Here is a 27,972-nt window from a genome sequence, read left to right as displayed (position 1 = left end):
TTCTGTGAAATCCTTAGGATGAAGAATTGCAGTATGCTTTCAACTCTCTGAATTGATTGGCCTCTATCAGAACTGGTTAAGGGTTCACCCTACTGTTCCAGGCTTTTGTCTACTCATAAAGGATTCTTACGGTCATACAGAAATACGTGAAATGAAAATAGTGACAGTTGCTCTTTAGGTATTGTGAGTTACTAGATGAATAAGGGAAACAGAATGGGTTACGGAGGAGGCTTTTTTCTTGCAGGATTGTCACCCCCTAAATGGAGAGTTGGGTTTTCCCAGTCAAGCTAAACTGAGGTGATTGAATGTAACTTCCCTCTCTCTAACAAAGCAATTGTTTCAGCACAAAATGAGAATTGACATGGGCTCTGAAAGTTTTAATGAGCCATCTGAGCCAAGTGATAAGATGGTCCAGCTTGTTAATGGCTCATCAAGAATTCAGTTCAGCTAGCACTTCAACTCTTTAATAAGCTATATATATTAGACATAAGCCCTATTGTGAGCTGATATCAGATAGCAAACTTACCCCTTTATCTTCCATGGATCAAATAGAAATGTTAAAGTGAAAATAAATAGAGTTTTCTGCTCTAGTACTGCTTATTTCTGTGTAGCACAGCATTTTGATTACTGTCCCTTATGTTCATCCGTTGAGGCTGAACAAACTAACTAAAACTTTCAGCATTTTTTTTCCCAGACTTCTGTGTAAGGAAACACAAATGCTGCCTAGAGAAATCCTAGAATAGAAATGACTGAAGCCTAAACAGTTGCTTGCCATTTTTAGACCACATTTTCAATGACCTGCGAGATTCCAGAGAAGGTCATGCCTAAGCTGTAGGTTTCATATCTGCTGTTTTATTTTTCCCTCCTATTGGTTGTGAGGAGAGCAAAGAAAAAACACGTAATTGACTTGATAAAGTATGAATATAAGTTTCCTGAAGCTACTGTGCAGTTGCCATAGCTGTATTCTGCACTGTGAAGAGTGCAAGTGAAATAATTGAGATTTCCTGAAGGAAACTGTGGGATTAGGCAGTATATCGATTTGTTGTCATTATTTTCTGCAAAAGTAGAATTTGATTCTTGGATCAGTTCCTCAACGCAGCCTACTTACTTTGCTTGTAGACATTCAGGCTGGCAAGATAAAGAGGGGAGAGGAGTAAAGCAGACTTGTATTAATGTGTGTTTACACACGGGGCAGTCCTGGAGCAACCTCACAGGTGGTGTGATTTTGTTATTTTTATTTTTCCTGGGAAAAGCTCGGTGCTTTACTGCCTGGTCATGCCCATGTTTCTTAAAATTGAAGTGGAAAGCTAAGAAATCAGACAGCGTCCTTATCTTGGTAGCCTGTCAGCCAGCCCTGTTCTAGCTCTTTTGGAGCTGTATAGGGTCTTTTCTCCATCAGTATCTTTTCTGGAGAGACCTGGGATGTTTCTGGTTGTCCGAGCCTTTAAGCAGCGTGCTTCCCTCTGTCTCCAGTGGGGGTGGTGTCGAAGTGCACTGGTGTGCCATCTTTGGCACTGCTGGAAATACAAATTCCTCCCAGTGCTGCTGTCCGAAAAGATAAACTCTGAGGGTAGTGTTGCAATTTTTTTGTCACCTTACATAAAGAGGAAACGTTCCAACCTGCTGCTGCCCTGCAGAGGGGCAAAAGTTTGTTTGCTGCTGCTGTTTTCCTGATGCACGTTGTATTTACACGCTCCTTATCTTCTGATTCCACTTCTGCTGTTTGTTCAGCGTGAGGAAGTGAGGCAGAATGACTTCATATCTACCTGAGTCAGTGAGATCAGCTCTGATGCAGCGTTCCTTTGTTTAAGCCCTTTGTTTTTGCATGATGCAGTTATTCCTGTACTGACTGCTTCCTGTACAGCAATAGCTGTATTAGAAATAGGCCTGTTCTGAGTGTCCTTGTGAAACCAACTTTCTTTTTTCTAGCTGAAGACTTGGAAGAAGCTTGTAATTGTGACTAGTTACAGGTCAGTTGAGTTTAACAATGCTAGAACTTGGTACCAACAAGCACATAGGTCACTATTAATGCCTTGTTATCGATGTCTCAGTGAGGATGGCTCTTCAAGCATAGGTCAAGTCTATGACATTGCTGCCACCAGGTGTCTTAGATGCTGCTTCTGTGCCTGCTGGCACGGGTGCTGCATATATGAAAGTGGAAAAAGACCACAACAGAGGACTATAATTATTGGTGGTGTTCTCCCTGCTTCCCCCATGCTGATGAATCATAGCTTCATCAAAACTAACAAGCAGTTGCAGGAAAAACGGGGAGCAGTGCTAATATCTTTCAATGATATGTGTAGGCTTTGGTTGTGGATACTCCCTCTTTAATGTTAGATGAAGTTGTATTTCTTATCTTCTGAAGCTTTAACATCCCCTCTTTCAAAAATGTGTAATTGACTTCAGACTAAATCCTTTTAGTGACAGCAGTATTTTTTTTTGTGTGCATGATATTGCTAGTTCTGACACAAACATTAAAAAAAACACCACAACACCTTTTATTCTGTCTTTAAGTACAAAGTAAAAAGTTACCAGTGCTTTCAGTAAATCACCAAACTATTTCAAATCTAGCTTTGGATTTGTATAGGATTTGTTGCCGTGAAGCTTAGACAACAGGAAAAATAATTCTCTTCCAAGAGAGAATTGGAAGCTCCCCTCCAAGTCGTACATTTTCGTATTCAGTGTGTTAGCAGAAAAGGTCAGTTGTGCAAAGATACATGGAAGTACCTCCATGTTGCAGACTGCTTCTGACCTGTGTGGTCTGCTGTTTGCCAATTCTTTGTGTTTGTGTTGTTTTTTCCCTTGTGTGGTGTGTTTTTTTATGAATGGAGGAACCCTATTGAATCAAGCCCTGAATCAGTAATCACCTCGGAAAGAAAAATAAACAAGGAAAGCCCAGAGGTTTTTTTTTTTTTTTTACTGACCTACTTTCTCCATCCAGTCACCAGAACAGTTAAACTCTCATGAGAAGTTTGTCTAAATTTTGACTGATGCAGGTTTTTCTGCTCCCTTTTTGATTATTTGGCATTTGCCTTCTCTCCTTCCACCCCCAATCAGTTCACCCAAGTATCATCTCTGTCGAGATAACGTGTACAGTTTCTTGAGTTCTGACCTTTGGGTAGCAGCACTAAACTTGCACATCTTTGCTGTATTGCTTCTCTCTATTGATTGTAAGATTATTGATTATAGTAAGATTATAATCTTATAAGATTATTTTCTGCTGTGCTATTCTGATTTGTGCATTGAAATGCTAGAAATGGAAATGCAGAAGATAACCTATACATTACCTTCTTTTCACCAGGAAACCATACAATTTAGCATGAGTAATCCCCTGACCTTTCGCTTAGGATGATGACTTGTGTTTTTGCCTCAAATTCAGAGCATTTTTGAATACTTCACTTGAGCAGGGAGAAGTCTACATAAAACTATTTACCCATAATAATAAAGTTTAAAAGGTGTAGTAGATCACTGTTTTAACCATCCTCCTTTCCTATATATGTTAGGATTATTTGTATGCTCACTTCAACTGTCTGTAGCTTATATAAGGTTGAATCTTGTGGAGACCTGCCAAGCAGGGACATGAAATGGTACTTAGAGCAAGTGTAACCTTGGCGTTGCCTTTCATTCTGCAGCCCATCCCAGGCGCTTTGTCTTCAGTCTTCAAATTAAGATGAGGATGAGGAGGAAGGGGGCTGAAAATTGTTGCTTGTTAGCATCCAGGATATAGGAGTACTAAATTCCTCAGGTTTACTTACTTATTAACTAATCCTTCTGTATTGATACGACTGCCTGCTTCTCTGCCATTACACGTCTTTGTTTTGGGACTTGTAGCCTAATATCAAGCAGAAGATATTCTTCCCTTCCAGCAAGCCACATGACTTCATGCAAGCACAGAGATTGATGATTGATCTTGGTTTCTAATTTCTCTAAGCGAGGACAAGGAAGCAACACCGAAGTAGCAAGCAAACCCTTTCTTTCAAAAACCTTTCCAGAAATCTTTGCAGAGCTGTTTCTGGGGATGAATGGCCTGGGCTGGTGGAGGGATAGCTAAGGAGTTTTACATTTGGGAGATGCCTAGCCTTCTGAAATCTAAGAGAATTTTAGATGTTGCTTTGTGGTGAGGACTGACTCTTTTCTTAATTTTGTCTGCTTTTGGCAAGCAGTTTTTTGGTTTATTTTATTTTTTTTCTTAGCTTATCTTTTGGCCAATGTATTTATATTTTTTGGCAGAAATAACATTTGATTTATCTGAAGAACAACCAGTGTGTATAAGATGACAGTCTGTTTTTAATAAATTATTCCACGTGTGTGGAGTGCAGTCTGGAAGCACTGAGAGCTGTGTTCTGGCAATTCTTGATACAGTGACTTCTTGTGTACTGGGTTGGGGTATCCAAATGTGGCACTCACTGTCCTCAGTAGCCACAGTTTTAATATATTGCCTTTCTGAATGCTTTATTCAGCAGCTGACGACCTTGGCAGCTAATGGTCTTCCCCCGTGTGCTCAGAGCCCCCAAATTATTATCAAACTCAAATTTTGGAAGCAACCCCTACTATCTTACATGGCAGAGACTTGCCTGTGAAAGGCTGGGCTACTGGAAGGTAGGAGAGCTGTGCAAAGAAGCAGGAGTTGCCTGAACAGCAAATGGTTTGCAGACCTGATTTGTAACTCCATGGTTAGCTAAAGATTTATGTAACTCTATAAACATCATATTATACAATTAAGCTTCCAAACAGGGTGCTCAAATGCTCTGAACATTTGAGAAACTGTATGCCAAACAACAACAAAAAAAAAACCTCTTGCATGCTTTTACAACAGCAGATGCTCAGCTGCATTTAATCTGTTCTTTGTGTTCAGAGGCTTGTAGAAAGGTACACTGGTGGAAGGATATGTGGAGATCCTTAATCAATCTTCATGTCTGCTGCTGTACAGAGATGCATTTTAAGCAGTATCTCCCCCCCCTTCCTTTTTCTTTCTCATGTTCTACCTAGTCTTTTAACGTTAGGAAGTCTAAAGTGGTTTGTGTTGACACAGAAAAGTAGATGCAGCTCTTGTGCAGCCAGAATTCCATTTCTAGGTAGGGACTGCATAACGCTGGATGATTTTTAAGCTCAGTGGATTCTTTGTTGATATTTTGTTAATCTAGCTTAATGGTCACTGTACTCATTTTTCCTCTTAACTGCTAGATTTTTTCAGGATGAGAACACTGCAGCCTACAAAGCCTTGGTTCCATTAGCAGCGCTGAATATCAGAGCACTGTCTTGCTAGCTTCTCCTCTGATGACCCCTCATTAACCTTGCCTAAAAGGCTTGCAAAGCCTTTCTCATATGCTGCACAAATGCACACAGAAGAACATTTGTCTGTTGTGTATACTACTTCTTCCTTTGAATACTAGGCTGGGAGTCGCAGTGACTTCCCCCCAGATTTCAGCCATTTGGAAAGCTTGACAAAATGCCACTTGGTGGATATTTCACCTTGGTTGTGAGTCAGTTTATCTGTAATTCAACAATGCTTTGAAAGCTGACGTGACCGTACATTGTCAGAGCACATCACTTGAAGAGGAATTTCTTACTAATTTGCCTGGTGTTTTCTAGCACATCTCTCCTAGATAAAATCTAGACAGTGCAGCTCTAGAGTAGTTCTTAAAATAACACACACAAAACCCCAAACCAGCCGAAGCCCACTGCCTGTGCGAGCAGTGTAACAATGCAGAATTTCTGGATCTAGTGGCACGACATGCAGAAAGCTAGCAAAACCTGTCTGTAGTAGGCAAAGTGCTCAGTCTGTTTCCTCTGTTGGGTACCTTCCTCATACTGTGGAAGAGGGAGCAGCTCTTTCAGTTCCTTAGCAGAGTACAATTAACTTTTAAGATGCATGAGCAGAGAGTGGATCTACTTGCTGCCATGTGGGGTATATCTCTTGTTGTCCACTTGCTTGGTTTCTTGTGCCCATGTGCTGGAGAGCAGCGTGTTAAGTCTTTAGTGCTTACCTGTGTCCATTTAAGGCCCGTTGAGTGTGTCAGTTCTGTCTGTAATATCACGTAGGGTTGCTCATAGTTAGCAAAAACGGACATTGAGGCAAGACAGAGGGTGAGACCCTTCCTTGAGCTCGCTGTGAGCAGAGCAGGGTGGCCGGAGCGGAGCATGGTGCCTCCCGAAGGCAGCTGCAGGTGTGCTGTGCAGGTAGGTGGGCTTTCTCGTCACCGTGTTTCTGAGACAACACTGAAAAATTCTGCAGGAAGATGGTATATGAGCAACCCAGCTGAAATTTAAGATTAATTTAGGTGACAAATGCATTTCCTTTCCTTGTTCAGAAGGATGCTGAACAGATATTGAGCTTTGGCTGGAAAAAGTCACCAAGGGAATATAGAGAACTTCTGCTGATGTGCCTCACTTTCTGTGGCTTGGCAAACCAGCTAATTTACGTGGGGGAGTGTTTTTAGTTGTGTGTCTTTTTTCCTCTTCATTTATATAAGGTACCTAGGCACGGGGATAGAAAGCAGGTAGTAACAGTTCAAAGTCACGCTCCTCCAGATGGGATACCTGGTTTATCACGAATGGCCAAGATTCCTGTCTTATGCAGAATAATGTATGTACCTCTGATAGCGGTTTCCTGACCAAAAGAAGTCAGAGGGAAGTACGTGGATAAATGAAAACTGCCGAGGAAAGGTTATTGAATGGTATCGAGCCAAACAATTGTTTCACTTACTGCCTCTCTCTGTTCAGGCCCCTGGCACTGCAGAGCCATGGGTCACGTGCTGGGAAGCCTTGCTGTTTGTCCTGGCTTGTCAAAACAATTTAATGTAGGTGGAAAGGAATGAATGAAATGAACAGAGTGGGCTTGATGCATCTGTTTCAGTTTGTTCGAAGGGCAGCCCAGTGATTGGGATGTGGCACTTGAGTCCTTCGGGGAAGCTATCGGTTCAGGAAGAACAATGCTGCCCAATTTATGGGATAGTTAAGTCCATTTTAGGAAGCAAGCTCTCCTCGAGTTTGACAGCTTGTATATTTTTAAATATTTGTGCTATATCGGCTCAGCACATGCTATAACTGAGATGCGAGAATGTGATTTGCTAATGTCTAGGCTTAGGAGTTCGTCTTGTCTGCCTGGGGTTGCTTCATTATATGGTAAAAAAGGAATGACTGAGGGAGGAGGGAGGGTGTCCAATTTTTTTATTTTTAGTTGAAATTCCAAAACAAATTGGTCTTTGAAGGATAGGATATCAAGCCATATATTATTAGCTGTTCTTAAAGTGGTTTCTTCTTTATAAATTTGTTTCTCAGACTTAAGAAAAACATCTTATGCCTTTTTTGTTTTGTTTCTGGCTATCAGAAATAAAAATGTAAGTTAAAACATTAAAACTGTTTACCCACTCTTATGCTTTGTGATACTGAAGTGTCAAATTGTGGAATCTGATTTTGCTTCTGGATGGAAGCAGCAAATAGATGCTGCTCTGATCTTTCTGTATACCTCTAGACCTCAAGCTGCAGGGAGAAAGGCTGCAGAGGATATAGATCTTATTTGATTCACCTCTAATACAATTTAATCAAAGGTAATAGCTTACTTTAAATGATACACAATGATGCTTTTTATGGTTTTGTTAGAGGTGGAGATGTGCAAGAGCCACCCTTGCCCCACTGCCTCCCTTTTGCTTAGCCTGTAGGCTATTTGCAGCTTGCATTGGAAGGTAGTTTGTGCAAGTATAACTACCAGTCTGTGTATACGGATTAATTTGGTTGGTATAATTGTACATGAGGTCTAGTATTTTCTTGATTGCTGGTTTTCTTGCCTTTTCAGGTACATTCACTGTTTTCTGCTACCTAGCTGTTCCTTTAGGGAAAGAAATAGAAATATGTGTCATGGATGAGTGTGGGATCCAAGGCAACGAGGGTAGTTAGAGGCAGTGTGCATTGCTAGACTTAGGAAACAAGTGGCCTCTCTGTCCTTTTCTTACAGCTCTGTTTAATGTTAACTTTTGCTGTTGCAGTGCACTCTTGGAAGGTGTGATGTTCCCTTGGTTGCAAAAACATAGCTGTTTGCTCTGGGTGGGATTTGTGTTTGTTTGCCTGTGTTTGCGTCCTAACTTGTCTGAGTTCATTAGGGCACTATGACTTTCAAAGAAGTGTTGAATTAGTCTATTGTCGTTGTCTGGATTTTTTTTTCTTCTATTAACGCCAGCACTGAAGTGTTGAGTGTCTGCTTTAAACGTCACAGATATGCTTGCAGGAACACGATGCTACCATTAATGTGACCAGAAAGAGAAATGACTCAAAATATGCGTGCCCATTAGGAGTCTGTTCATTGATAAGAGTGATTAGCACTTGTTAGTTTCTATTTGGGGCCAGTAGTGCAGTGCTAGGGAAGACTGAATGAGGCCCTTAAGGGAGATCAGGCTTACGCAGGTTTAGATGAGAATTTATAGTCAAGTGTTGGCTAAAATTGGTTAGTCATGTTTGAGGTAGGTGGCATGCACAAAAATGCACAAAATAAAGGAAACTTATCCAAATGTACATCCATGGTCTACTTTTTAGACAAACGTAAATGCAAGTATTCATATTACATAGCTAAAATTAAGTAATATAAAAAAGTAATTGTTGCAGCCAAGTGCAGAGGCTGAGAGCACTTTGCTTCGTTTCCCTTGTAAAAATATTATTTTATTGTAATTTTATGTTCTAAGGATTGAGTTTCTTAAGGCATGTGCATATGATCTGTTGATTGAAGTACCTGTAGCAGCTCATTGCTTTTCTGTGTCGCAGCTGTTTGTAACAGTTGGGATTAAATTGGTCTTGGACAGAATTTGTGCTGCTGCTTATTGTAAAGAAAGGAAAACTATTAGTGGTATAAGGCAGCTCAAATGGAAGCATTCCTTCTATATTGAAAATAAAAACACAACACAATCTCATCAGATGTGAATGTTAAAGAATTTGCTTAGTGTTTCTGCAAGCACGATCTAGCAAAATTTATGCTTGCTCAAGGATGCTTTCTTTTAGGTGCGAGGGGAAGTGGTAGTGCTAATTTCTGCAGAGGGGAAGTGGTAGCGCTAATTTCTGCAGAGAAAAATAGTTTCAGGATTGAAAACTCTTGATACCTATTAGTTAAATTCACGACATGAATTTGGCATCTTCCAAAAAAAATCCCAAACCCAGAAATATATGTGATTGACAGTTATAAGCACTGATCTCTGAAATAATTGCAAACCTGTTGTCAAACTTTCACCTGGAAGACTTTTACACTCCTGAAAACTGGAGCTTCACCTAGAAATGAAGTAGGCTGTCCGTGCCCAAAGATACTCTGTGGGCCTCTTAGAAAATGTTGATAATTTAAGTGACTAGAGGATGGTTTAGATATTAACGTGGCTGAATTGTATTGAGAAAACACATTAACTGTTAACAAAGGAAAAGGAGTTACAGCCTGGTGGACAATAGAAGGTTGAGTAAACCCTGCATGCTTATTCTGCCTTCTAATTGAAAAGGAAATATGAAATGGAGTGACTTAAAATCATTGCCCAGATTTGACAAAAGTCACTAGCTATTCGTAAATAACGGGTAGAAATGCTGATTGTAAAATTCTTGTCTTTAAGTGTATCCTGAGATGTTTTGAATACTACATATGGATCCAATTCATGTCAGTTGATCGGGCTGACTGGTGTGACTATGCACTGGGAAACTGACAAAACTGAAAGATGGAAGGAGGCCTTTTTTCCTTCTTTTGGGACTTGCAACTTGTTCTGGAAATAGCTGGTCAGACTCCTGAAGATATTGGATAGCCATTTGTTGGTAGATAATACAGTAATATTGTCCAGGAATGCTTTTTCATGGTTTGTCTCTGGCCAAAAGCTTGCTGTCTCTCTAACGTGAATTATGTCTTTGTTTTCCTTGATGCTAGATTACAGGAAACTTGCTCAATCATGAGGTCATACTTTTAATCTAAGAAAATCTAACCCAAATTCATTTGTCTACCGTAAGTGCATCCAACATGTTAGGTTTGTTGCTCTGCTGTCTTCATGGAGAGTTAATGCAATCTCTTACCAGTGGTCTGGATTCTATAAACAAAGGAATAACTTTCATACATACATACATATATAATATAGATATACATATATATATAATATAAATATATATCGTAATATATATATATATATATATAAATACAATACAAATTATATATATATTAAAAAATATCTGTGGAATGTGCCTCAATTGATCCTGTTTTGCCTGTCCTTGAATACTTGAACGTTTTAGGACATTAAGTTCCCCTTCTACCTCAAGTCAGAAAACCTCTTTGGAGTGTGGGAGGGAAACAGGAAGAGAAAATTCCCAGTCTCCCTGGACTTACCTCTGAGAGCAATCAGACTGTAAAGGAAACTAAGATTTAAACAAGCAATAATAGAATGTCTTCTAAATAAACTATTTAAGGGTAACTGGGAGCAAAATGACATTTAAAAGATGCTGATGCTTGTTCACTGCCTGTACATAATTGTTCTTCAGATTGTTGCTTTTCTAAGCAATAAAGCAAAGCTTTCTTTTCTTTTTCATTAGGATCGGAAACTGTCCAAGTCAGAGCGACAAAGATTTAAAGAGGAAGCTGGGATGCTAAAAGGGCTTCAGCATCCCAATATTGTCAGGTTCTATGATTCCTGGGAGTCTACAGTCAAAGGAAAAAAATGTATTGTTCTTGTGACGGAACTCATGACATCTGGAACGTTGAAAACGTAAGTAAATTCAACCATGTCAAAGCATATGATAAACATTAGCACAAAATTAGAGCACTAGAAGCAGCTGATAATTCAGAATAGATAAGAACAAAGCCCTTTTAGTGGGAACTGAACTTCTGTGGGGAAATTCTTGTTTAAGAAGAGTCTTGGTACTGCAGGGTACAGTGGATTATTCTTTAGGTTAGCAAAATTGTCAGATTCTTCTTTGTGATAGTAAGCACATGCAGGAGAACTGTAAGATTTTGTGGTCTCGTAAAAAGAATGCTCTATTTTTACTTTTCAGACCTTTTCCCTTTCCTATCAAGCTCACTTCTGTTTGGCGTGAGGCTTTGGATGTAAAAAGAAACAAAACCAAAACCACCCTTTTTATTTAGTTGAAACTTCATGAAGCAGTACCTGAGAAAAACCTGAAAGTATTCGCAATTTTGCCATGTAAAGTAGTTGAGTGAAGCTTGATCTGTCTTTAAGTCAGACACCAGCAAATCAAACTGCTGTGAGGGCCCTCTAGTGGTGTGTAAAGCTTGGAGGGAGTTAAACAGAAATCATGCCTTTGTCTTGCACTGTACAATCTTGCAGAGATGTGAGCTTGTTCAGAAGCATACAGTTGTCATAAATCTACTGGAATTAAAGTTGCCAGGATTTGAAATTCATATATTGTGGGTCATTGTCTTAATTTGTTGCCCATTTAAGTCTTGGAGAGGCATTCAGATCTTAAATATGTGAGCAGACTGTAGGAGCTGGAAACAATTTGCAGTCTATTTGGTTAAAGTAGCCTGTGAACTTTTAGTGTGTTTTTTTTTTTTTTTTTTTTTTTGTGATGCTTATTGATAGCCACAAATGGACATGCTTAAAGCAGGAAAAAATGCTATTGGGAGTCTGGACTGTAACTATATGGAAGTCTTTGTCTCTTGAAATAGTGCTGGAGGTTTAAAGATGTTACAACTTTTTCTTTCTCCATATGTTTGGGAAAGGCTTTTGTTTTTCTAAAGGTTGTTTAAGATATTTCAGATGAAGTAATAGATCAATTTATCTATGTCCTGTACTTAAAGCAGTATAAAGGTTTTACAGCTCTGGACAGGTGCTTCTATTTGCAGTTATCTATTTTCATGATAGTCTGTGTAGTGTTAGATGTAACTTTCTTTTCTCCCTTTCTTACCCTGTTCTTTCCCTCACAAATGTAATATTTGGATTGCCTTTTGTGTAGTAGCATAAGCAACATAAGACAGTAGTAACAGACAGCCATAAGATAATGTTTTGATGGGAAGAAATACTTTAGATTTACTGGCCAAGGGATTATTTTCTTCTCTAAATGATGGTCTTTTTTTTTATCCAGAAAAAAACTATTTTTCTTTTTGATTGCTATCTCTTAAACTGTAGACTTTCATTTTTTTCACCATTGTGTACTTCGGTATATTTTAGTTTATTCTTGTCCACTTCACTTAAGACCTGACAGGTAAATTGTATGAAAAATTTCTGAAACACCAAATTTAATGTCATTAATATCATATTTCACTTACCTGTGTCATATTCCTGGTTTTGTACTGCGCATTTGTTTTAGCATATGAAACTTGACGAAGTATAACTTCCGTATATTTTCAGTATGTCTATATTATCTGCTTTTCATGTAAGTGGTATCTTCCTCATTTTGAGACTAGGGACATAGCCATCGTTGCCACTTTGTTTAAAAAAAAATAATGACCAGACTTAAGTCTCAACCTCTGGTCTTGTTTCCTGAGGACACTGTAGTATGTGCTTCTGATCTACTTAAAAAGAAAGTGTTAATTATCTGATAGGATACGTGCCTTCGTAACTATTTCTGCTAATTTAGTAGGGTTTCCTCTAGCTCCTGGAGATGAGATGCTGTGATAGGTCACGAGCCTTCCTGTTTAAAAAAAAAAGAAAAGATTGAGACAGCCAAGCTCTAGTTCCTGTTTTTCTCTGTTCATTGTAGTTAACTATTAGGAGTGTTTTGTGCTCAGATCAAACACCTGTCTTTAATGTAAAATAGCCAAGAATGACATTAAGAGCAAGTTCAGTGCAGGGTCACCAAGATGGTCAGGGGCTGGAGCACCTACTGTGTGAGGAGGGGCTAAGAAAACCGGGCGTCTTCAGCCTGAAGATGGGGAGCCTTTGGGGGAGACCTCGAAGCAGCCTTCCAGTGCCTCTGAAGAAATCAGAGGCTCTTTCCCTTAGTGCGTGGCAGGAGGATTAGAGACAGCAGGCATACGTTGAAACAGGAGAGGTTCAGACTGGGTATAAGGAAAAAATCCTTTACACTGAGGACAGTGAGGCCATGGAGCAGGTTGCCCCAAGTCCATCCTTGGAGATTCCCAAGACCTGACTGGATATAACCCAAATTAACCTGGTTGACTTCGCGCTGACCCTGCATGGAAAGGGCGCTTAGACCAGAGACCTCCCGAGGTCTCTCCTAACCCGAGTTACCATATAACGTTAGGAAAATTGAAAGCATACTGGCTAATACGGCTGTCCGTGTACTTTTAAGTATTTATACATTTCCATTTTGAAATGCTTTCTGCCCTAAGTGACACGTGCCTTAGTTCATGCCAGTGTTATGGAAAAATTATAGCAACACTGCAGGATGCTGGGTGATGGTTGGACCCAGGTCCTTTAACAGTGAGGAGCTGGCAGTAGGCTAGCATAGTTGAAACCAAGAATGTAATTAGGGATTCCAGATGCTGAACTGAAGTGCCCCTACCATGTGATCTTTGGAACAGGCTCAAGAGAGATGAATGAGGATTGTGTCAATAGCAAGAATTCAAGTGGTAGCTGATGTGATCCAGGACCTCCTTCAGCTTGTCTCCTTCCTTGGCTTGGCTTTTCCCCTGTCCGTCTTTACGTTCTGTTTTGAGACTCCTTCTGGAATAAGGTCCTGATGGCTTTTACAGTTCTGCTTTCACAGCAGAATTATTGCTCGCAACTTGCTTTCCAGATCTTCCTTTGAACCGGAGAAGTTAAAGTAACAGGGATTTATATATTGAATTTTTATGTTGGCATTGATTTAAGTAATTTTATCAAGATTTATGCTCCTGATTAAGTGGATATGCAGAAGAGACTGAACACTGCCACAGAATAATGGAACCGGACTTGGTTTTAAGAATATGTCTGCTGAATTCAATCCTGGTCTTGGAATTTACCACCAGTCTTGTGGCAGTGTAAAACTGGTCAGATTTAACTGAGTAATGTTGGCTACATAAGAATAAAGTTATTGCTGTATGCAGCAGCTATTTCAGCAGCTCCTTCTCTAAATGTGTTTCAGCCTCATTTTTTAAAAAGGAGAAAGAAAAGAACTCTTCACTTTAAACTCTTCTACCTGGAGAGGGATAGTGGGACTACACAGCTGGAAAACACTTGAATACTGTCATAGGTTGTTCACCCCGTGGCATCTCTAATCTGTTGAAGTCAAGGAGTAGGATAAGATCACGCTCCTCTGTCACAAGGATTGGAAAAGATTGGAAAAGATTTTTTGACTCTTCTGACATGGATTTTAGAAAGCAGCAATGTTAGAAGAGTTAAGGCTGTTAGAACAGTTAAGGGATGCTGACATTATGTACGAACTCTTCCCCATCAATTCTTTGGCATAACATTTTAAAAGATTTTTTCTCATGTTCTTACCTGTCTGTAGGTTTGAAATAGCAACTGCTCAGATTCAGGTGATCACATCTCATGTGGGATAGCACCAGGGAGGTGATCTCTGAGAATTTCTGATTTGCTTAGCCACTCAGCAAGTAAATTGGAATCAGATTTAAAGTGTAATCTGGGGTGCTTGGTCAAAAAATTTGGACTAATATTGATAACTGAGGTATAATGACTTCATAGCTCTTGCACAGTTTGCAACAGCTCAGTACTTGGTTGTTCTTTGTTAGCATCTTTGGCTCTACTGCCCCTGCCCCTGTTCCATCAAGGAAAAGGTTATAACTATTTATAGTGGTAAGTGGTTACAGGATGAAAAGTAGGGGGAAATAATCCTCTCAAATAAGTAGATAAGGGAGGTGTAATGCAGAAATTTTTAACTCTTTGTTGGGGAAGCAGTGCCTTGAGACTTAGCAAACTAAGTGTTTTTGTCTTTCAGCATTATAGTCTCCTGGTTAGAAGGAGTTGGGTAGAAATTCTCAATACGGCAGTTTGTTTTAGGAGTGGGGTGCATCTTTAGCTCTTCAATTGTGAAGTGCACGGGTAATTTTTAAAATAGAGGGTGAAGCTGAAATTTTTGAATCTAATTACTGCTTTTTCACTTCAGAGCATCAAATGGTACAGCATAATCTGCTACTTGGTAGCAGAACTTGATTTTGAAAGACAATGGGTTGACATTGGAACCTGTTTAATGTACTATTATTTTTCACTAGGTATTTGAAAAGATTTAAAGTGATGAAAATCAAAGTACTACGAAGCTGGTGCCGTCAGATACTGAAAGGCTTACAATTTCTACACACACGCACTCCTCCCATTATTCATAGAGACTTGAAATGTGACAACATCTTCATTACTGGCCCCACTGGATCAGTCAAGATTGGAGACCTTGGTCTGGCAACCCTGAAGCGAGCTTCTTTTGCCAAAAGTGTGATAGGTAAGCCTCTACTGTTTTGAAGGCTGGTGAGCCAGTCTACATACTTGGGAACTTGGATCTTAAGAGCTTTCCTTAAAAATATGGTTTCAAAGGTACATGGTCAAAGCCTGTAGATGTGCAGGCTGGGTTTCCCGTCTGTTGAGATTACATGTTGAAATGCTGGTTGTGTTTTTGATTTTTTTTATATTAACATTAAGTATTTCAGTGTAGATTTACTGCCTTGCCCAACAATTTCATGTAACATTGTTGATAAAACCTCTCTTAACTATAAACCTCATCTTTAATATGCCTCTTCAAGAAACTTCCAAATGGATTTTGGTGACTGAACAACACTGATATTTTGTCTAGCATCAATTTGTATGACCAATATTTTTGATTGTCACCAGGTGTTAATATTAAATCTCTTACATTTTCCGAGTAATCAAAAACTAAGATGTATCAAAAAAAACAAAATACTGCAAATTGTGGTATAATGTCTTACTCAGGAAGTCCCCAGACAGTGGAAGGGGATGCATCATGGAAGTGCAGTCCTGTACTTAGTCTGTTCTTAAGTATCCCCTAATGACCTTTTTTTTGAGAAATAAACTATTGGGCTGATAGAACTAGGATGACCTTTCCTGTGAATTCTTTACAGAATTGGTTTTATCAGCTTTGTTCTTGTAGTTGGGTGAGTAGGCTGCAGGAAATGAAGTTGCTTTTATTCCTAGTATTTCAGCTTGCTAAAATGCAATATTGCTCAACAGTCCTGTTCTAGATTCCCAGATGGGATCAATGATGTATACCTGTAAACTATCTTGCAAGTAGTCACTGAAATATTTCCTGCTTCTTAACCAGGTCATAGTATTAGTAGGAATGAAAAATATCCAATACCAAAAAAAAAAATTATTTTCTTAAACATGCTCTTATTATTTAAAAAATTACAGCTTTGTATTTTGCTGTTAATAGTTAGCCTTTGGATAAGTGGCTACAACTGCATTCTCTTTTTCTGGTTTCATGTGGTGAAAATGAGCAATGTGGTTGTTGAATGATTTGTAAACTGTCTTGAATCTGGTGTCTGCAGGAAATACTTCTGTGTTTAAATTTACAAGCAAACTTGCATCTCTGGCTTAAAGTAAATCTGATCATACAACGCAATCCTTTGGACTGCAAAGAGGGTGCAGTGATGCTTCCCTGAGCAAAAATTCTCTTCAAACTCTTTAAATGGGACTTGTTGAATCTCACGCTCTATGCCTGTAACTCAATCTCTCTGTATTTCTAAGTATTTTTGACTGTAGGATGTTCCTCACTAATGCCTGTATCTGCAGTAGGCCTATAAATATACTGCAGGTGGGAAGGTAAGTATATGAAGAAGAGGGCTCTGGTGAGTGGCCTTTGCAGAAAATTACTTCTTATCCTTTTTCATGAAGAGTTATGTTTTAACGACAGAGTTTTTCATTGCAAGGCCTTTCCTGAACTATTCTACCTGAAAAAATAGGTGGAGAGCACTAGGTCAGAGACTAGCTGTGGGCTCCTACCAGTACTACTTCTTTTGCAGCAGAGGGCAGTCAGGTAATTCCTGAAAACAGGTTTAATGTGCCTCCTTTCTTACAGGGAGAAAAGGTAAGTGTCTTAACTCTCTTTAGTATTTGGTTTGCAGCCTATGGCTAGTCTGACTGTTTTCCCCTCTTCTTATTCCCCTTCCCTCCATTTGATGCCTGATCCAGTCTGTTTTGATTCTTACACTAACATGCATCAAACAAGAATTACATCAGCCCTTTCATGCCATTCTTATTCCATAAAGACCTTGCAATGGAAGACTCACAAAGTATGTTGATGGAACAGAGTGACTAAGGGTTTCCTCCCTCTTCTTTTTGCCTCCACTTTCTCTTGTCTCACAGGTCTGCCCAACTGCTTCCTCCTGCGGTGAGTAACGCCAGCAGCCTCTGCTCGCTTTGAGACATTTAGAGTCTGAATCGTTCTTTTAATTTAAGGTACCCCAGAGTTCATGGCCCCCGAGATGTATGAGGAGAAATATGATGAATCCGTTGATGTATATGCTTTTGGGATGTGTATGCTAGAGATGGCAACGTCTGAGTATCCTTATTCTGAGTGCCAAAATGCTGCGCAGATCTACCGTCGAGTGACCAGCGTAAGTTCCTCCCCGCTACTGATTCTAAAGCTATGGCCACTAGCAAGGGAGTACAAACGGTTGATCAGAAGCCTGTAAAATATGTGAATGGAAATAAAATTTTGCATATGTTGATACTCCTTCAGTATATTAGAAGGTATAGCTTGGGATTTAACAACAGCAACAACAAACAACCCAGCAACAACAACAAGAAGACACATTAGAATAACATTATTTTCTAAGTGACTGAAGGGTTGGGGGTAGTATTTCAGTCCTGAAAGCTAGTTGGCAACTTTGTTCTCTAAAATAAAGCTGGTTCACAAATTCAGAGCACTTTGCTGTAGCAGCCTGCCAAGACAAATCATAAATTGTTACTCACAATGATTTTAAGTTTACTGAATACCAGATGGCTCTTAGCTACTGTGTCAGGTGCACTTCTCATAATTATGCAGTGGAAGTACTTAATCAATAGCAGGAAGATATTTCACTGTGAAAAGTGCTGGTAAATGCGGTAGTAGCGTTACTAATGAAACCAAATAATGGTGAAAAGGTGACCAAGAGCTGAATTTTGCCCATTTGACTAGATAAGTAGAGCCTACAGACCTTGAACATACAAAGCAGACTAATGTTAGAAATTCTGAGAGTGGTTGTAGCTGATTTACTTTATGGTCTCTAAAACAGTACCATGAGAAGTACAGCGGCATAGTAAAACTAACTGCATACATTCAGCCTTCTTATCTAAGCGTTCAGAAAGAACATAGCGAGGTGGCCATTTGGAGAAGCAAAAACTTGCACTGATTTTTTTCAGAATATCTGTGCACACATGCAAAGGGAGAAAATGACTTTCACTAGTCTACAAATTGAGGAAAGAGTTACTCCTGTTAATCTTTTAGTGTGTATTAACTTTGAGAAGTTGAGGATTTAATAACAAATGGCTTGCTTACGGCTGGAAAAAATGCTTATTCCTGATACCTCAGAGTATCAAAGGCAGATATAATTGCTGACTGCAGACAGGGGGAGAAAGGGCCTTCATGGTAGAAGCAATAAATTCTTGAAGGAAGGCTTGGTGAAATAAAATGTGAATTCTTGCTTGAAGGGGAATGTGGGAGAGGGACAGGAGGAGGAAGAGGAAAAATAGGTGTTTTTTTGAACGGGTGTTAAGAGTATGTTTTATTTATATATATATATGTATATTTTTTAGTATGTTGGTGAACTTAGCTGTAATCTTCTAAGTCAAGAGGAACAAGGGTAAAATCTAGTGATAAACTGTGCATGTTCTGATGTGTAAGCTGTCTGGATCAGTGAAAGAAAACAAACTAGTTTAGCAAAACAGTTCTAGTGGTATCTTCCAGTATGCTTAAGTTTGTATATTGACCAGAGCCAAAGAAACATAATTTCAGTATGGATGGGTACTTTATATCAAACGGGTACCTTCCATTCCTTAAAGTGTGCTAGGAACTGGGCTATGGTGAGAATAATCAGCTTTTGAGACAGTCCCAGGCTTGGAAGTCCCCAGGTCTGTCATTTCCCTGCTCTGTGAAGTACTTAGCAATTGGAAAGCCTTGTAGGGGTTTGTAGCAGACTTATTTATGTACAGACTTACTGGATTTCTACTTACCACTTGTTTCTTGTACCTTTAACAAACTTGATACTTCTTTCTCCCCACTGTGTTTGGTTGACTGTTGATCTGCTAAGTGGACAAGAAACATTGAATGGTAATTTTTTGGTCTGTCCTAACACATTTTTTACTCTTCTCTGCTGTTGGTGGTTCACAGATTGAATTTCATTGATTTTATTTCCTGCTGTTTCGTCTGCTGCTTGGTATCTCTAAAATGCATTTTTATATGAAAGAAAATATTTACTTGATTTCAGAAGGAGTAAAGGACAAGAAAATAAAATGAAATGTGCATTTCTCTGCTTTTAGGCAGAGAATGAAAGGCTGTGTATTTTGGTATCTTTGGGTTTGTTGTTCTTTGCATTACAGTCACAAAGCAGTCTATTTAAAAACGAACAAAAAGAACAAAAGCCAAAACAAACACTTGAATTAGCTTTCAAGGAATACTTTCAATGAAGAAACAATGATATTATCTAGAAATGAAGCATAAACCTGTCTTAAATGACAATGGAGAATTCAGTGGTTCTTCCATAACACGGGCAGCACAAGCATGTTATGAAAGCGAAATAAAATACTCTGTGGCTCTTTTCACGTTGGTAAAAAATACAAACAGTTTTCTACCCTTGTCCTTTACTCGTTGTAGAAGAAAATAAGATTCTCTTACTCTTATTTTGAAGGATATTTCAGGAGTTCTGACAGTATCTGTAGTTATGGTTGAGGGGTGAACCAGCAGAGAAATTCAGCACTTAGAAGGACATTGTGTGAACCATCAATAACAGAATGGATTGGGAAAACTTCCTGTAGGAATGCATCCAAAGGTACTTACCAAAACATTTCCTTTTAACTTAGGTTAGAAGGTGACTGTGGTTTGTGGTAGGTGGTTAGCACTTCCAATTCTAACCTCTAGTTTGCTGCTTTTCTAGGAATGTTTAGACCAGTCGAGGTAGGAGCTGTAGTTCTGCTTGTGCCTTAAATGGAAGGATTATTTTATCTGCATGCATACACAAAGACCAGAGGGGAAGATGCTAATGGCAGTTTGTCATTGAAAGCTTGTGAAAAAAGATCATAAAAGATCATAAACACTGAAACTCCAAAGGCAATAAGACAAAATGTACAGCCACTGAGTGCAGGAGATAAGTATTTAAATTGTTTGATTTCCCTCCACCCTTTTGCAGCGACTCTTGGGCTTGGTAAAAAGCACAGTTGCTGTGTTAGCTTAGACCCTAACTACTGCTTAGGAGAGAAACCTGTATAAGGAGTCTTAATGTCCATGGTGGCCTGTCAGCTCTGGACTTGGTACTGCCAGCTTACATTCTTCTCTCCTGTTTTGTCTGTATGTTGGTCTCTCTTCTAGGATGGCCTTCAGCTGCGTTGCTTTCTGACCTTATTCCTTTTGTGATTAGGATGGCTCTAGCCAATGCCTGATTCTGCAGCATTGGCTTGAGGCATTTGCCAAGATTGCTCAGAATATGTGGTGGTTCTACCTTTTCAGGGTTTTCTCTTTTTTTTCTTTTTTTTTTCTGGAAGCAGTTTTCTGATGAAGTAATGTAGTTAGGTAAGCAGAGACCTAGATATCAGATCTAAAGGCTGAAGTTTGTCTTTGTGATGAGACTTTATGGCCCAGCTGATTATTGTTGCTTTGCATCGTGTGCAACAGCAATGCTGCACAAGTCAGTCATTTTGCTGGATGACCATCTTGTCTGTGTGCTCATTGAGAGATTCTTATTTTTCTTTAATAAAGGAGCACTGGGGTAAAAATCCTGAATTTTCCCTGGCATGGAAAACAATTGTTAAACTGGTTTTCTGGCTTGACTTTGTTCAGAAGAATTCTTTTAGTAGAAGAGTCTGAGTAAAAGCCCCCTTTTTTTAAAAAACAAAACAAACAAAAAAAACTGTCTGCAATTTTTAGGGGCCAAGGTGTTACGTTGTTTTACCGTTCTGGTAAAGAAGTCAGGAGGAGTTTAACACAAAGTATTTACCTCCGGTTGTGTTTGCATGCTCTACCACATTCAGTCCAGACGTTATCACTAGCAGTTTCTTTAGAATAGAAAATACCTGCATGTCTTGTTGCTCAGGTATAAGAGTCTAGCCTCCCTCTGTTTTCATCAGAACATAATGTTGGAATTTTGTCTCCACCAAAAGCATATATCCCTCTTTGAAGCTATCCTCTACTGTTCTTTGGAAATGGCTCTAAATAAATGAGTAGTTAGTACTTAAAGAAGCTATGATTTGGGGGATTATCTTATTAAAAAAAAAAAAAAAAATCTGTGGTTTAAGCAGTAAATCTCTTCAGCTGGGACTGAATGCACCCCGTGGGCACTTACTGTGTCTACATGACCTCAGAAAAAACACACCTAAGCTTTTAATTGGAAAGTAAGCTACCTATTAATTAAAGCTACCCATGAAGGTAGTGTTGTCAGCTCCTGTGATTTTTTTTTTGCCCCTGCCCAGTTGTGCAGACACAGCTGCATGATGCAGTACTAGGTTATGCAATGCCTCCGCCTTTTTTTGCAAGTCCAAACTGTATCAAACAATACAGGCAGTTTAATACAAAATGTGATAATGGTACTTATTTGTCAAATAATTATTTATATAAAAAAAAAAAGTGAAATAAGATCTTGGTAAAATTTGGGAAGATTTTCATGTCTGACACCGTTCCTCTCTCTCAACTGGTATTCTTTCTTTGACCTGTTTCATGCATATTTCAATTATTTTGTCACAAGAATATATTCAAAACGGGCTATATGTGTACTTAAATGAAAACAGATATTTATAGAACAGACATCTTAAGTATGATTTCTTAATTTAGTCTGTTTGGGAAGCAACTCAGCGGAGGCATAACTGCATAGGTGCAGCTGCTTTGTCTCAGTGTGACATGTAACTCATGCAGTTGCTTCAAAAGCTAGTTTGTTTTTTTGGTTTTTTTTTGGCTTACATTTGCTCTCCACTCACAGATGTGGTACGGACCTTGGCCACTTCTATTCTCTGTCTCCTGCAAGCTTTCTTTTTGTAGCACAGAGATTATTTTTCTAACTGCATAGAGGTACTGGTTGCTCCATCTCCAATGCTTGTATATCTAAGTCTGAAATTTGCTAGATGATTAACTAGTCCTCGGATGAGTAAAATGACACTTAAAGGGGTTTATTTTGCAGATACATCTCATTCTTGCATGACTATCACTAACATAAATCCAAACATGTTAATTCCAAAAAAAGTTAAAACCATCCTCAGTTTTAAATGTACTGAACATCTAACGTGAGTGTGAGCAGAACATTTTTTTGCCCCCTCCCGTTATATAAACTTACCTTTTAAATTTTCCCGTTAGTGTTGTTCTCTGTACTTAATTTTCTTCATGCTTAGTTGGACAAAGTGAAGTTTTATACTCGTCCTTGCCTTCATCAAAAGTCCAGTCTCTTCTCTAAATAAATATCTGCCTTCTGAGCCTTAGGATGAGAAAAAAACATTTTGCATTTTGACTTAAGAAAACAAAGCAAAACACAAAATGTTCTGTACTGAAATGTTCCACAGAATGGGCACAGCTTTTTTTCATCTCTGTTGTACTGAGCTTAAAAAAGGCCTGAGGGAACAAGGTACATAATGAGTAACCAGACCAGGCAGTGTCTAACTGGTTTGAAAAGCTGTAATTTCCCTAGCTTGTGGGAACTGAAGCTTACTGGTTAGAGTGAAGGTCATTGTCTTGGCTAGAAACCAGTCACTTATGAAGTGCTGCAGTTTGGTCAATTGAGATTAAATTAATTTCTTCTTTAGTGACTTAAAAGTTAGACATCATAATTGCCTAACCTAATCAACTAAATTCTTTATTTTCCTTAGAGATGAAATGGTCAAGTCATCCTACCTTTGTCTTCTTTTTTGTTCCCTTAAGAATCCTAGGCAGCAAATATAAATGTTTAACCTTTAGACTTGTGATTAGTTTTACTTGTCTAATGAATATTGATGAATATCCTATTTTACTTTCTAGAAGGAATTTGAGGTTTGTTAAGTGTACATAGAGCTCTGTTCCTTTACCTTGAATAACTTGGTTTCTTAGCCTCATTCATATACATAGAGACACCCTTCCTACCAAGTTCTCAGGCAAAAAGCATGGTAAGGAACATTGGAAAAGCAGGGAAAGGGAACCCTCAAATAAAGCAAGTAGTCTTTTGTTAAAGCACATACTGAAAATCCCTGAGCCTTCAACCAAGCAGAGGAAACATAGTAAGAAAGGGAAAATTGTTGTAATTGTGTTGACTGAAGGAAGAAAATTCAGGCACTTAAGTATCAAATGGAAAACAACAAAAAAAAAAGCACACCAGGTGTAATTCCTCTGTATCACACTAAATGAATTAAATAATGAATTAAATGCAGCTGAATGGCCAGTGACACCCTTCAAGCGTCCATCCTGGGACCAGTACTGTTCAGTATCTTTATTAACAACATAAATGGTGGGATCAAGTGCACCCTCAGCAAGTCTGCAGAGGACACCAAGCTGAGTGGTGCAGTTGATGCAACAGAAGGAAGGGATGCCAGCCAAAGGGACTTGGACAAGCTAGAAAAGTGGGCTCATGTGAGTTTAATGAGGTTCACAAGGCCAAGTGCAAGGTGCACCTGGGTCTAGACAGCCTGTACAAGAGAAGATTGTGCAAGATTGGGAGAACTCATTGAGTTCAGCACGAGCCAGCAGTGTGCGCTTGTAGCCCAGGAGGCCACCCATATCCTGGGTGCATCAACAGAGTAGTGGCCAGCAGGTAGAGGGAGGTGTTCAAGGCCAGGTTGGATGGGGCTTTGAGCAACATGATATAGTGGAAGGTGTCCCTGTCCATGGCAGGGCTTTGGAACTGGATGATCTTTAAGGTTCCTTCCAACAAGAGCTGTTGTGTGATACGATTCTGTGATTAAAGAGTATGTAAGCTTCTGCTGCTCGTCTTCTGTAGCCATTCAGCTCAGTTGCAAGCATTTTAAACAGCACTTCTTTAAGAGTGAGGAATCTTCCTGAGTGGAAGTACAGTCACTGACTCATCAGTTCAGAAATACATAGCCTTAAAAATGGAAGGGGGGCAAAACAGGAATACTAGGTCTCAAAGCATTAATAATATCTTAAGTTTTGTCTTAGTTAAGTCCCTCTTTTTAGAGAAAAAACAACAATCTAAGTAAGAAACAACAGGAAACAGCTAGAACACTGTGATGTAACATGCTACACAGTTTACAAAACTGGGGTAGATATATGAAGTTGGAAGGAAAAAGACTCATTCAGCTGAATTCCTTTCTAAAAGTAGATCACTTCTGTGGGTTTGTCTTAAGAGGCATTTGTAGTATTTAGCATCAAAAGTGTCTAGATTACAACTAAAACTGTTATGTCCATATTGGTATTTTAAAACAAATTTAGTTGAAGTGAAAAGGGGATTTTTCTTATTTTGATCTCTGCTGAGCTTGGGATCTGCCTTAATTTTAAATTATATATGATTTTAAAATGATCACGACCTAAAATGGGGGAAGGCTATCAGCTGAGGTGCAGAAAATGAAGATCTAATACATTTTTTTCAATGTGGAATTCAAAAATTTGGTTATACTGCAGACTTCTTATATGTGTTTTTATAAGCCTACATTGGTATATCGAGTAAACAATGTGTATATATATAAAAACAACAACAAAAACAACAATCACAAAACCAACACACTTCAATATCTCTAAAGGATCTGGCCTTGTTAAATTGTGATGCTAATATCTAAAATTGTCCTGTACAGACATTTATATAGCTGTTACATTAACTGTGGTTAATTTAATTTACCAGAAGATGGGAAGGTGACTCTTTTCTTAAGAACAGAGAAGTGGTCAGTGTTTGAAAGTGCCTGGCTTTGCAGTGTTACAAGAACTATTAATGAATCACTGAAGTCACAAACTAAGGATTTCCGTGGGGAGACTGATAGTTTTTTTGTCAGCATAGTGCCACTAGTCAAAAGTACTGATGTTAACAATGGATGGGCTTCTATTTCTTGTCCGAACAACTGTGCTGCTATAGTTGCACTGGGGTAGAAATGGGTTGACTTCAGGAAAGTTTTAGTCTTGCAGAAGCTCACAGCGGCAATGAGCTTAAAAACAAAACAAAAGCAGTTATTTTGAGATGTTATGTGATTCATAGGCCAGAACTCCGCTAAAATTGTATAGAAACCCTATATAGGTCTCTAAAAATTACTCTGAGCAGTTCCCAGAACAGACAATAACATGTGAGCATATATGCCTATTTGAATGCTTTGTTTTGTTCCCATATTAGAACAGTGAAGGCTACCAAAGTTGAATGAAAATTTGAAGGAAGTTTATTCTCAAAAGTAGAGAATAATAGAATTGTCTAGGTTGGAAAAGACCTTCAAGATCATCAAGTCCACCTATCAACCTGACCTGCTGTCCCATCACTAAAACACATCCTTCAGTGCCACATTCATCTCAAATACCTCCAGTGATGGTGATGTGTCCACTTCTTTGGGCAGTCCATAACAATGCCTGACCACCCTCTCTGTGAAGAAATTCTTCCTACGTCCCATTTTAATCTTCCCTGGTGCAACTTGAGACCATTTCCTTGCATCCCATCACTTCTCACCTGCAAAGAGAGACAGACACCCTCCTTGTTACAGCCTCCTTTCAGGTAGTTGTAGGGAGCAGTGAGGTCTCCCCTCAGTCTCCTCTTCTCTAGACTGAACATCCCCAGTTCTGGGGGGCTCAGACATTTCTCTTCTCCCATCACCAGCTTCAGTGCTCTTCCCTGTACATGCTCGAGCAACGTGCTATCCTTCCTGTAGTGAGGGGGCCCAAGACTGAACACAGTATTCAAGGTGCAGTCTCACCAGTGCTGTGTACAAGGGGATGATCTCTTCCCTGGTCTTCCTGCCTACACTATTTTTGATGAGAGAAACACCAAGCTTGAAAGCGTCTATGAGAAAATCCGTTGCTTGTTGTGCGTAATGTTTTTATGCTAAAGGGGAAAAAGACTGTTGCTTCTCCCTCCAGTGAAAGTGTTTTGCAGCTTCTTAACACCGAGCTTGTGCCTTTTGAAGGTGAACATCTTTCAGAGATGTTTCTACCTTACCACCTATTATCATCATAATTCTCTGAGTAGCAGAGAATTATACTTTCTAGGACCCTCCTCTGAAACTGAGTCTTTTGGTACACAAATAGAAGTTCCTCGCTCCTATTCTAGTAAGTCAGAAAATAAAAGAGATAGTGAGATAGTGACTTTTGGAGCATTGTCTGAATTGTGCACTATTTTTGGAGTTTGCAACATTATCCTAGGCCTTTTAGTAGTTATCTTCTAAGCAGTAGTTCTGGCAGTGAATATGGTTTTATGCCCCATGGAAAAGATTCAATGTTGGATTGTTCTTTTTAATTCAATTCCAAGTCCACTGGACCTTATCTGTGGCTTTAGAATTATTATTGCTGTACTTAAATTTTAAACTGAGTGCTACATGATGTTTTTCTGTCAGAATGATAGCTAATTAAAGCAGAGAATGCAACTAATATAATTTGATTTTTCAAAAATATATTTTCCATACTGAAAATAGAAGAAAGACATTTTTGTTTCTGATATTGTGTCACTGTGGCATTTCTATATTTATAGCACTGAGATGTGTGTCTAGGCATGCCCCCATTTTTTTTTTTTTTGGAAAGCCGTTTCCAAGCTAAAATCCCAGCAAAACGACGGCTCATTTAGCTAGCTCAAGATGTGCACCATTGCATGTTCTTGTTCAGATAACAAAGGCCGTACTCCTGCTTCTAAGTGTCAAGTTTAACAACTGCGTGATGAATTAAGCTGATCTTACCTTTACACTCTTGTGGAAGAATAAAAACTGCCAAGTTTGTTCTCAGTCTGCTTGTGCAGTCACTGTCGTTTTGGAAGAACTTGTACCCTTATCATGTGTGTTTCTAAACAAGGCCCTTTTCACCATTTCACACAGCCATATCATAATGGTTTGACAGCTGTACACTAAGGAATTGTGTTTTGCCTTTTGATTACTAAATTTCCTATTCTAGAGATTGTGATTTCTTCTGTTCATTGGAGAGGGATGCTGCAGCTGTGAGAGGTGCTGTGATCAGTTCATCGGCTTCTTAACTAAAGCTTTCCATTCAACCAGTTGTAAGAGCTCCAGTTTCTTAAAACTTTTGAAATAGGTTGATGTTTGTACTTACCTGGAGGCTCTGATGTGAGAACTTGCATATTTAAGAAAAATCAAAAAGCCTTGTGTGCTGGGCTAGGTAACTAGTCAATGTGGTAATTGTAAGGCATGAAGTATATCTAGCAGTAGTGCATAGTCTAAATTACAGTTCAGTATTATCACAAATAGAGTGGTTTTTACCTTGTTCCAAGCTTTTACTTGTGAATGCTGGAAAGGAACACAACCAGGGATTTCTCTAAAGAGTTAAGACTAGTACTAGTTCAGCTTCTTAAATTAGATTTGCTGATAGGATGGATTTTAAGTATGTGGAATTGTAAGGCTTTTAACACTAAATTCTCTGGCTGTAAGTAAAATGTACAGTATTGAGGTGCTGGCAGAGCAGTTGGATAAGGAGACAGTGTAATTGTCCTGCAGCTTGTGGGCTTGGAGATAAGTTGTAGAATATGGATGTGGAGATGACAGCAAGACATTATAGCTATTCAGACAAGGAATATGTATTTATTGTTTTTACCAAAGATGATCATACAAATACCTAGACGCTGCTCTTACGCAACCTCACAACTCAAAGAATAACAGTCAGTATGGGTAGAATGGTTATATTGGAAATGTATCTCGTGCATATAACAGCTTCAATCATGTATGCATGGGATGTTTTTACTATTAAATATATGACAAGCCTTTTGTTTTTATTAACATCTCAAATTGTTTGAGAGTACTTGGTACACTGAGGAGAAAACAGTTCCCAAACTGATCAGTCAGATTGTGGCAAGCAGGCCTGTGTAAATACAGC

The 27,972-nt window shown here is 39.0% G+C and overlaps 1 protein-coding gene and 1 long non-coding RNA gene across 14 annotated transcripts in view; one reads left to right on the top strand and one right to left on the bottom strand.

The window, feature by feature from the left end:
* Window positions 1-27,972, top strand: part of WNK1 (WNK lysine deficient protein kinase 1) — a 106,053-nt gene that overhangs the window by 23,461 nt on the left and 54,620 nt on the right. For all 11 annotated transcript variants that reach the window (XM_068661128.1, XM_068661174.1, XM_068661145.1 and 8 more), the window contains exons 2-4: window positions 10,537-10,709; window positions 15,077-15,297; window positions 17,268-17,425. In XM_068661128.1, the coding sequence (XP_068517229.1) occupies window positions 10,537-10,709; window positions 15,077-15,297; window positions 17,268-17,425 (552 nt within the window). The remainder of the gene's footprint in view (window positions 1-10,536; window positions 10,710-15,076; window positions 15,298-17,267; window positions 17,426-27,972) is intronic.
* Window positions 232-22,462, bottom strand: LOC137844847 (uncharacterized). Of its 3 annotated transcripts, XR_011090029.1 has the most exons (5): window positions 22,325-22,462; window positions 19,846-19,987; window positions 19,023-19,094; window positions 12,230-12,594; window positions 232-6,229 (listed from the first exon to the last, which is right to left on the bottom strand). It is a non-coding gene; the product is annotated as an uncharacterized lncRNA (long non-coding RNA). The 3 variants fall into 3 exon arrangements; XR_011090026.1 differs by lacking the exon at window positions 19,846-19,987 and having other exon boundaries at window positions 22,325-22,458; XR_011090027.1 differs by lacking the exon at window positions 19,846-19,987 and having other exon boundaries at window positions 12,515-12,594; window positions 22,325-22,458.

The sequence above is a fragment of the Anas acuta genome, chromosome 1 (genome assembly GCF_963932015.1).
Source record: "Anas acuta chromosome 1, bAnaAcu1.1, whole genome shotgun sequence".
NCBI lineage: Eukaryota > Metazoa > Chordata > Aves > Anseriformes > Anatidae > Anas > Anas acuta.
The sequence above is the reverse complement of the archived record's forward strand: the minus strand, read 5'-3'. Positions and strand labels throughout refer to the sequence as shown.